At 56.6% G+C, this 10,286-nt stretch overlaps 1 protein-coding gene across 1 annotated transcript; it reads right to left on the reverse strand.

Annotated features, from left to right (window-relative positions):
• Nucleotides 1–7,135: 7,135 nt before the first annotated feature.
• On the reverse strand, nucleotides 7,136–7,801 carry LOC134523540 (RING finger protein 222-like). Its single transcript, XM_063352533.1, has one exon. The coding sequence runs from the start codon at nucleotides 7,799–7,801 to the stop codon at nucleotides 7,136–7,138; it is 666 nt and encodes a 221-aa protein (XP_063208603.1).
• Between the last annotated feature and the right edge of the window lie 2,485 nt (nucleotides 7,802–10,286).

Below are 10,286 nucleotides of genomic sequence, written 5' to 3' on the forward strand. Positions count from 1 at the left end.
GTAGCGAGAGGATGAGGGGCAATGGTTTCAACTAGAGCAGGGCGGGTTTAGATGAGACATTAGGCAGAAGTTCTTTGCACTGAGGGTGGTGAGACACTGGCCCAGGTTGCCCAGAGAGGTGGGGGAGGCCCCACCCCTGGAGACATTCAAGGCCAGGCTGCATGAGGCTCTGAGCAACCTGATCCAGTTGAAGATGTCCGTGCTGACTGCAGGGGGTTGGACTAGGTGGCCTTGAGAGGTCCCTTCACACCCAACACATCCTATGACTCCATGATTCTAAATGATGCTATAACCAGGTTCTTGTGGTGACCGTTCCTCTGCTGGGGCCAGGTCTGCGTGGAGGGTCGCGCTTTGGAGGTGTCACCGGGAAGTGACAGTGTCACACCAAAAGGGAGGGGTTCAGGCTACCTTGGCCAGGTGGGTCTGAATCTTTCTCTTGGCATCGGCCGTCTCGGCGATGCGGTTGGTGAAGGCGCCGTTCACGGCGTTGAACTGCCGCCACATCTGGCTGTCCGTCACCGCCAGCAGGTTCTCGATGTCATCCCGCAGCTTGGCGGAGGCCGCCCGCTGGCTCTGGGAGCGGAGGATGTTGTCGTTGGTGAACTTGGCCCAGGACTGCGGCACCGAGATCCTGGCGGGGAAAAGGAGAGGCCCCCGGTAAGCTGGATGTGGGCAGGCATGGACCCTGCCAGGGAGCAGCGTGGATTCACTATAGCTTAAATCTACACTTTTAATTGGACTGTATGTCATAGTTTAACCCCAGCCAGCAGCCAGGACCACGCATGCGCTGGTGCAGTTCTCCCCCTTCCCCCCAGAAGGGAGAAGAGGGAGAAAAGGAGGGGAAAGGGAAAGGGAAAAACTCGTGGGTGGAGATAAGGACAGTTTAATAGAACAATAACAGAAACGAACAATAATAATAATAGTAAGAATAATAATAATAGTAATAATAATAATAATAATGAGAGAAGTCACTCTCACCACCCAGTGAACTGGCACCTTCCCGAGCCCCGACCGCATATTCCCACCCCGCACCAACCCCCATTTATATCCTGAGCATGGCATCTATGGTACGGAATATTCCGTTGGCCTTTCCCTTGTTCTGCCTATGCTCCTCCTCACTTCTATGGGAAGCTGAAAAGAGTCCTTGAAAAGTATAAACATCGCCTAGCATCATCTAAGACACATCTTTGAAAATATGCATAAACTTAGTGAGCTGTTTCAGCAGAGGTGCTCCGCTGAATTAATTGGCAGGCTGATCTCTCAACCCCTGGTAGAATGTTTAATGAGGTGGGACTGGCTTTCACCCTCTGGATGTTTGGCATCCAACTGTCAGCAGAGGGTTGTGCTCCCTTTCCGGGGAGCGGAGAGAAATGACCGCTCTGAGGGAGGTGTCTCCAGGCGGGATGGATCTGGGCTGGGGACAAGCAGCTCCCTGCCAGGGAGAGGCACCGCGTATCCCGGGGACAGCTTGCTGCTGGGGACCGACAGCGTGCACTCACGTGGCATCGACCTGCTCCACCCCTCGGTAGTAACTGATGCCGTGGGAGGTGTTCATCAGGTGGTGGCACCTGTCGTCGATCCGGTGGGCCACCTGCTTGTTGGCCAGATCCTTCTCCAGGTTGTGCTGGGCCGCCCGGTTGGACCTTCAACATGCAAACAGCAGCCATCGGTGGGGACGTACGGGTGGAATGGCTTCCTCCCCGTTCCACTCCCCACAGCAGCTCCCGCCCTGCCACGCAGCTCTGTCCTCCCACGAGCATCACCGCCCGCATGCCATGGAGCCTCCATGGGCTTTATGCCTGCGAGGTGTGGGGAGAGACAGGCTTCTTCTGGGGGTTCACATCTGCTGGGGTTCTGCTGTGACCACAAATGCACATCAGCCCTACGACATGAGAGAAGGAGCTCGTCCTTACGTGATCTGGGCTTTGGCCTTGTCCAGGACCTGCTGCATCTTCTCCCGGCACGACCTGATGACATCGACTTCCTGGGCAAAGGCAAAAGAGGACCCCATCAGTGTCCATACTCACTCGTCCTGGTCACACTCCTCCCCTTGGACCTCTCCAACCCTGCACACAGCAAGAACTTGCCTGCTTGTCTTCCTGCCCAAAGCAAACAGGCAGGAAAACTCGCAGCTGAGCCTGCGCCCAGCGCCCTGGAGGGGACAGAAGGGTGCTGTGGCTGCAGCCACGGCCTTTGCGTTCCCTTTCAGGGTGGGTCAATAAGGATTTTTTCACCTTGACCTCAGTGTCAAGCGGTGGTTAGTCCCACTGCACGGACAGGGACACATCCTGGTGTGGACAGGCAGAGCGGTTCCCTGGACCACTACACACCTCCGTCCCCAGATCAGCACCTGCCCTTTTTGCTCCCAAAATGTTTTCCTCCCCAGGAGGAATCCCATCCGTACGGGACAAGAGGAGATGGACTTGACTGCGGTGTAAATGCCCAGGCTGAATTTCTGAGACACATTCAGCTCCACCGGAGGAAGTGTGTTGCTCTCAGCTCACTTGACTTCAGCACAAACCCATTGCCTTTGTGAAGCTCCGGCTGCTGGAGGCAGGTGATCAGTGCTCCAAATCCCATAACTTTGAAATCCAGTAAAAATAGCTTCAACGCATGATCTGAGTTGCCCAACTTACTGTTAAGAGCTGTTCCTCCACATTGTCGTGGACCAGGTCGATGCCCATCCTCTTCTCCCGGTGAAGTAAGCACTCCTGAGCGACCTGTTGGGGACACGCCATCACCGCTGGCTGCAGGGGCAGGGCTCTCTATGGGGACCGTCCCCATCTCCAGAAACGTGAGAAAAGAAATTCTAGGTGGGCACCGAGATGACAAGAGGGGGAAAAAAGTGCCCCGGGGCAGCTGGTTTAGCTGACAAGGAGCAGGCGAGCTGCAACATCAGCATTAAACCATCATGAGGGAGCAGACGTGTCCCTGGTGCAGCCACAGCTGAAACGGGGGACCTGTGTCAGCCTTGACGCCCACCTCGCCAGAGCCTCGTGGTAAGACACGGGCTTTTGTCTCCCAAACCGGGATTTTGGATGTACCGCGTGTAAAAATATTGAGTTAAGCAAATGCTGCTCTGACGTGCCCAGCCTGTGCTGACAGGGGATCCAGCAGATGGCAAGGGGGGTTTGGTTACTACTAACTTAACTAATGGCCTCTTAATAAAAGCTTTCTAGACGTTCCGGAGCTGCAGTGAAACTTAATGAGACGTTTGAAGGGCTGCAGATGTTTCAGCAGTAGGCTACAGCTTGCAGCGCGCCGGGACGGGTGCTTACCCGGAGAGGGGCGTCCGCCTCGGCCAAGGCTCTCTCCAGCCTGGTCTTCACCTCTGTGAGCGCGTTGGTCTCCCCGATCACCTCATCTAGCTCGTGGCAGAGCTCCGATTTCCAAAACGCGATGTCATTGGCGCGCACTCCCAGGTTTTTGGTGCTTTCTACTTGGGTTTTCTTGGTCTGCTGGTATTTGTGGTCAATGATGCGGGAGGTATCGGCTCTCAGGCGCTCCGCGTTCTTCTGGGAGGTCTCCGACTCCCTGTAATTGGTCACGTTGGACTTGTACCAGTCTTCAGGGGTGTACTGGGTGAAGACGGTCGATCTGGTGGAAATAGAAGGAAGCTTCTCGCCGGTGGTTATCCCCTGGGAACTCTTGGAAAAGGCAGCCAAAGTTGGTTTGCTGGCAGCCGTTTTGTAGTAGGTGCTGGGCATCCAGGGGAGGCTGTAGCTCTGAGGCAAGGGGCGGTAAGGAAATCGGTTCTTGTAGCTTGACGCCATGGTGTGGATGGCAGGGAGAAACCTGGTGGGTATGGCTCTGGGATGGGCGAACTTTGCTGGTAAGGGAGAGCCGACAGACTCCATGCTCCACCGCTGCTATTCGTGTGTCCCGTCCGTGTCCTGCACAGAGGAGGAGAGAGAGGACAACCTCAGCAACCTCCTGCACTTGCCTTACTTCTTACAGCAACACCCGCAACTTCAAACACAAACAGCGACGCACAGAGCGCCCTCACAGCGCCTGAACAGGCCTAAACCCCTTGAAAACAAATCCCTTCTGACAGCATCCCAAACATTTGTATATAAAAGCATTTGACTTTGTTGTTAGTATCTAGCGTCAGGTCTTGGAAGGCGGAGAAAAACAAATCACGGCCGTAAGGAGAATGACAGATACCGTGCCTTCCTTTTCCTTAAATCTGTCAATCCAGTCAAACTGGAGTTGCTCCTTCTCTACTGTTCCTTTGTTTCTTTTGGCTGGCGTATCTGCTGATCTTCTGATACTCCAGAGGTCATTTTCTCTGTAAAAGTTCCATTCCCAGCCCCGAGAGCTGCGTCCCTTTTGGACACACATCTGCTACCGGCCCAGCGCCGTTTGTGGGTGGGTGAGGGACTCCATCCTCACCCCCTCTATCTTCCCTTGCCTTAAATGCTGGAGTGAGGAGCCTGCAGGTGAGCTGAGCTTTGCAGGACTATATCCAAATTTGAGCCCCCCACACCCCTATTTCAGCCTCAAAAGAGGGGCCGCCTCTTGCCTTGCAAAGGAGGAAAGGTGTCGATGGCTCACCTGGTGTAAGATCAGTGTGCGTGGGAAGGAGATGGCCCACAGTCTTTTCAGAGTGGTTTGGAAACACCAGCCTTGCAGTAGCCCTAGGAGGAATGGCCACACATGAAGATTTTGCTACCAAGAATTGCATATTGTCCTCTCCAGCTTGAGGCTGTCAATCGATGGTTATCAGCAAGATAAGGCAGGGGGCCACCAAACACACCTCATCTGAGGACAAACACTCCGGAGGGGTACGTGGTGCTCGGTACGAAGCTCTTGTGAGGTTACAAGTGTCACCCAGGGGCAGGAATAAGTCCCTCAATACGGCTGTTGTAGCCAGCCCGACGTGTCCTTCCCCTAATACCGTCCCGTCCCCACTGCTCCCAGCCTGGCTCGGAGCCCCAGGGGAAGATGAGGACACGGGTGTGCTACAGCAAGATCCCTGATGGGAGTGGCTGTGGGACAGGCAGCGGGAAACTCACACCCTCAAATTTAGCAGAAAAAAAAGCTTTTGCAAACACGACCCTCCGAGGCAGTTTGGCAGAACCGAGGACGAAATGTCTGTGCTCAGGTCCAACAGAAACCACCGTGTGTGCCGCTTCCCACAAACCGCTCCCTTCAGCCCTTTTGTCCCGGCTAGGGATAAATGACGGCGCTTTCCCTAGCTCCGTGCCGCTTTATACCTGAGAAACGGCCTTGGGAGGGTGGGAGGCAGCTTCCCTGGCTCCCACCCCCACAAATAAACTCTGCCCTTTCAGACACTGACAGACACACGTTTAGGAAAGGGAGGGAAAAACCCACTTTGTGCCACCCCTGAACACGGACACACGACAGGAGCCCCGACCACCTCATCCGGGTACATTTAGAGGACAGAAGAGATATGGAGGGGGATTAGGAGAATGACCTGTTTTTTTCCCTCCCAGTTCAGGGACATACTCACCCTGCAGAGGCTTGGGGGTGTGCGGGGGGGGCTGCTACTCAGTGCTGTGCTGTCAGGTTGGGTGGCAGCACTGCCAGACACTGCAGCATCCCCAGTGCCCTCTGTGTCACAGAACCAGGGCAGCGTTGCCGCTGGCGCAGGGTGCTCAGTAACCGGGTTCTACGCGGGCAACTCCCTGCAGCCGCTCTGGCAACCCGATGCAGCCGCTGGGCAACGCATTGCTGTGGATGGGCAAGCCGGGGCCAGCCCTGGGCAAGAAAATACCCTCACATGGCATCCTAGATCCTGCCCTGGACAACCTACTGCCCTCCATGGGCAGGTTTTGCAGCCCCTGGGCAACCAAGTGCAGCTTTTGGGCAACTGTTGAGCGGCTTAGTCATATCATTCGGTTTTAGGTAGTCCTGCAAGGAGCAGGGAGATGGACTCGATGATCCTCATGGGTCTCTCTCGACTTGAGACGTTCTATGACCCTACGAACTCATGGCCCCCAGTGGGCAACCCAGTGCCACCCCTGGGCAAGTCAGTGCAGACTGCGTGCATCCTAGTGCCTCTGCTGGGCAACTTGATCCCTTGCCTGGACAACCCCCAGCACCGTCAATGGGCAACCCAAATCTAGCTTGCTGACTGATGTTGATAGCATTCGGCATGCTACGTTGCAAAATCGAGCGGCTATTGATTTTTTGCTGTTAGCTCAGGGTCATGGATGTGAAGGTTTTGAAGGTATGTGTTGTATGAACCTTTCCGACCACTCATCATCCATTCATAAGCAGTTACGGGAGCTGAAGGATAACATGTCCAAATTAAAAGTGGTCAAAAACGGTTTCGATGATTGGTTAAGCTCATGGGGTATAACGGGATGGTTATCAGATTTACTAAAGCAAGGGCTCATGCTATTGTTGGTTATATTATTATTGATTATGGCAGCCTCGTGTGTTCTCCGCAAAGTGACTGACATGATAGAAAATGCCATGCATAAGGTCTGGCTGGCTCAAGAAGAAAAAGGGGGTATTGTAGGAATGTATCTGAGAGAAAACGGCCATGTGAGCCAGCCTCCCTACTGTGAGAGATTAGATTAAGAGCAAAACAGGCGGTAGAAGATGGAATTAGTACATGGGAAAAACGGGAACTGAGAAGGTAGAAAACATGTTGTGCTAATGACTAAGCAATTTACTATGCGAATTCTTGTAACCAATCTGATGTGTGAATGAACTGCATGCACAGCGTGTGGACAGTGTAACTCGCTGATCAGAAATAAGCGAGTCGCGTGTACGGCTACAACACAGGGTATAAAAGATGATGATCGGTGCTTAATAAACGGCTTCTGTTGATTCACATTGGATCGTCTGGAGTCCAGTTATTTCTCCTCAACAGGGTGCGGGAGGAGAAGCCATGCTCTCTGCTAAGACACTAGGGGAACCCACTAGCAGGGTTTGACCAGCCACATTTTAACCAAAAGAGGCAGAAAATGCCAGCGACGACACTGTGAGCACCCGGAGATCTGCGGAAAGGTCTGAAAGTCCATTCAGTCCCTGGCCAGATGAGAGAGAGCTTCACCTGGAGCTGCTTCTGGACTTTCTCATGGGATCTTTTGAGAGAGGTCCCAGCCCTAGCTCTGTCCCAGCATCAGTGACACCTCCAGCATCTGAGCTGATCCCATCCCTGCTACGAGTCCCTCTTCACCAGCAGCAGCCAAGGGAGCACAGCCGCCAGCATGGCCACCGTCAAGACGAGCTGGACGGCGAGGGCGATGGGCGACTGGCAGCATTTCACCCCCAGGGCCGAGCTGGATGACACCGAGCTTCGTGTTTCTGTTCTGCTTCTCCTCCCGAGGGAGCTGCAGTCCACACCCACCAGTGGCATCCCATGGTCACTGATGACAAAGATGTGGGCTTCCCGCGCCAGCTCTCCTGGGACCCCCTGCAAGTCCATGGGGCTGTTCCCCGTGCTGCAGCACTGGCCGGAGCTCTGCACCGGTATCATAAAATGGCTGGGCACCACCAAGGTGTTGCTGGCCTCCAATTTGGTCAGATGGGACAAGGAGGAAGGTGACAGAGGCATGTCCAGGGCCCGGAGGTTGGTACCTGCCTTGGGCGGCCATAGAGCCGCCTTCTTGCTGAGGAAAGTCACGTAGCGGCAGATGGGGCAGATGATGCTGCTCTGGACCTGGCCGTCAAGCTTGGCGGAGAGCAAGCACTTCACCAGGCAGTCGTGGCAGAAGGTGTGCCCGCAGCTGAGCTGGCGGTGCATGGCCTCCAGCGGGTGGAACTTCTCGTAGCACATGGGGCACTCGGCCGGGGGTCCCTCCTTGCTGGACGAGGCCTCAGACATCCCTGCTCTGTCGGACACAGGCGCTCCCCAGCTGCGAGGAAGAGGCACGATGGGTTAATAAGGTTGAAATAATTAGCATGATCCATCTCTTCATCTCTCCTCCTCCTCCTCCCTGCTCTCTTGCTTTTGCCCTCTTGCCCCTAACAGATGCAGTTGACAGCTACTAGGCATCCTCTCAACAAGACAGGGCATTTTCAGGAGCATTACGCCTCTCAGTGTGGCCCTTGGGGCAAGAGAGAGATGACGGGAGGACCCCAACTCCAGAGCCAGCAGGGGCAACAATCCCCGGCTGCAAAATCACATGCACGAGCCCCTGGATGGACCTGCTCAGCACGTGGTACAGATAAAGCAGGTTCAGCTTGTGTCACGAGTGCCTCCGTGCACTGCTGCCAGCTCCAGGTGCACGGGAGGTGGGAACTCCCATCCCACAAAGAAACCTGCCATGGAAAGGGAGATGCTCCCATCCCAGGGGACACAGAGGGGCCAGCGGGAGCAGGGGGAGGCCAGGGCAGTGGGACAGGTGGGAGCACAGGACCCCCCGGGGATGGAGAGGGGGCGTGCTGGACCCGGGGCAGGCAGCGAGCACACACGCCAGGCTCCTTCCAGGCTGCTGGAGCATGTCCCAGGCTGGTGGCCAGGCCACAGCCATCTCCAGGCTGTGCTCCTCACGCCGGAGCATGGTGTGGTCAGCAAGCCCCGGAGCCCGGCGTCTCCTCTTAGTCAGAGCAGGGAGGGCAGAGCCCAGCCATCCCGCCTGGCCCCTGCCCCAGCCTGGGGCGCCAGGGGGAGCGCGGGGCCGCTGGGATCCCCAGACCCGCGTCTGGGCTGGGTCTGAAGCTCTGCCGTGCGTCTCCCAGGGCAGGGAGCATTCATGCGGCGGCTCAAGGAAGGGAGAGGGGAGCGGGAAGAAGGGAGAGAGGAGAGGGGAAAAGGGAGAAGGGAGCGGGAGATGGGTGAAGGGCGGAGGAAGAGAGGAGAGGGGAAAGGGGAGAGGAGAGAGGGGAGAGGGGAGGAGGGATGCTCAGCTCAGCTCAGCTCCTTTCTCTTAAAACTGGAGCTTCATAAAACCTGCAGGTTTTTCCAGACCTTGCAGCATTGTCAGACCTGACCAAACCTGCACCCCTTTTCTCACGCATGACTGTGCCCATGGGCATCCTCACAGCTGTCTCTGGAGGTTTTGCCATCCCCTCCTTGGCTGACCTCCTCTTCCTTGGGAGCCATCCCCTGCGCCAGGACGGTCACAAGAACACAACAAACCATCCCCTCCCAATCAAAGAGAAGAAAGATGCAGGCTCCTGCTCTGCTTTAAGAGGGATCAGGGACTTGGTCCCCCAAAGTGCTGCAGAAGGAGACCCTGACCCTGTGCACCAGCTCCTCTGTGCCCCCAAAGCCCCCTTACCTGCTGCAGGGCACCAGGGCAGGAGCCCCTCCATGCACTCCACTGCTGTCCCCAGAAGCGGGGCTGGCCGTGCCCCAGCACCGAGCACCAGCTGGGGAGGGGACTGGGACACCTATCTAACACGGAGGTGTTGGCTGCGCGTGTCATGCGGGCGCGTTGCGCAGAAGCTGGAGCAGGGACAGGGCCATCTCCTGGGGACTGAATGCGGAGGAACTCGTTCCCCGTTTTAAAGGCCTGATATTTGCCTGGTTGGCCAGGGAGGGGGCGAGGAGCCAGTGTCAGGCGTCGGAGGGCAGGGACAGGCAGCACGGTCCTGCCTGCTTTCCCTCATGTGATGGGCACCTGTAGTCGGGCTCATCCCTGAGCTCAAACCCCAATGAAACAGTCGCTAAAGGGGATGTCGGGAGCCCAAATTCCCTCTGTTGCTGCAGAGCAGGGTGACCGGCAGCACCCTGCACCAGGGCTGGGCTCCTGCCAAACAATTCTTGCCTCCAGCCGCCACAGCTCCCTGTTCCTCGCCCTGGCCACATCTTCATCCCTACGCCCCCTCCCCTCCTCATCCCCCAAACACTCCGCACTCCAGCCCTGCGCTCCCCGCCCTACACCATCAGACGCTCACCCAAGCACCGGTGTGGCAGCACACAGCCCAGCAAACACACTCCAGCAGGCTCGAGGGCCACTGCTGCCTTGAACCTGCCCTGGAGGGGGTTTCCAGCATCTTTGGGAACTGCAGTCCAGGCAGCGGCAGGAGCCCTGTGGGCTCAGGGCAGGCAGAAGCCCCGAGCTTGGCCATCTCAGCAGCCGCAGGTGGCTCATGAGTCACTGTTTGGCCAGGTGCCGGCTGGAAACACACATGGAGAAGGTTCCCTGTGGCCTTACATGTGTCCCAGGGTGCTGCCCATCCCTCACTCGACCCCCAGGCGAGAAGCTGAGAGGTGTCTCCCCTGCAAAGCCTTGAAAAAACTGCCACGGGGTGGGTCACTCCTCCCACAGTCTCGACTCTTTCCAGCCACCCCTGCCACCCCTCAGCCCGGCCAGTGGCCACGGGGCTGCCAGCCCACACTCAGGGTTGCTGAGCGGCTCCAC

This window comes from Chroicocephalus ridibundus, chromosome 14 (genome assembly GCF_963924245.1).
Source record: "Chroicocephalus ridibundus chromosome 14, bChrRid1.1, whole genome shotgun sequence".
Lineage (NCBI taxonomy): Eukaryota > Metazoa > Chordata > Aves > Charadriiformes > Laridae > Chroicocephalus > Chroicocephalus ridibundus.

Excerpts from the sequence above, each read along its gene's own strand:
- LOC134523540 (XM_063352533.1), bottom strand. The coding sequence starts at position 7,801 with ATGTCTGAGGCCTCGTCCAGCAAGGAGGGACCCCCGGCCGAGTGCCCC.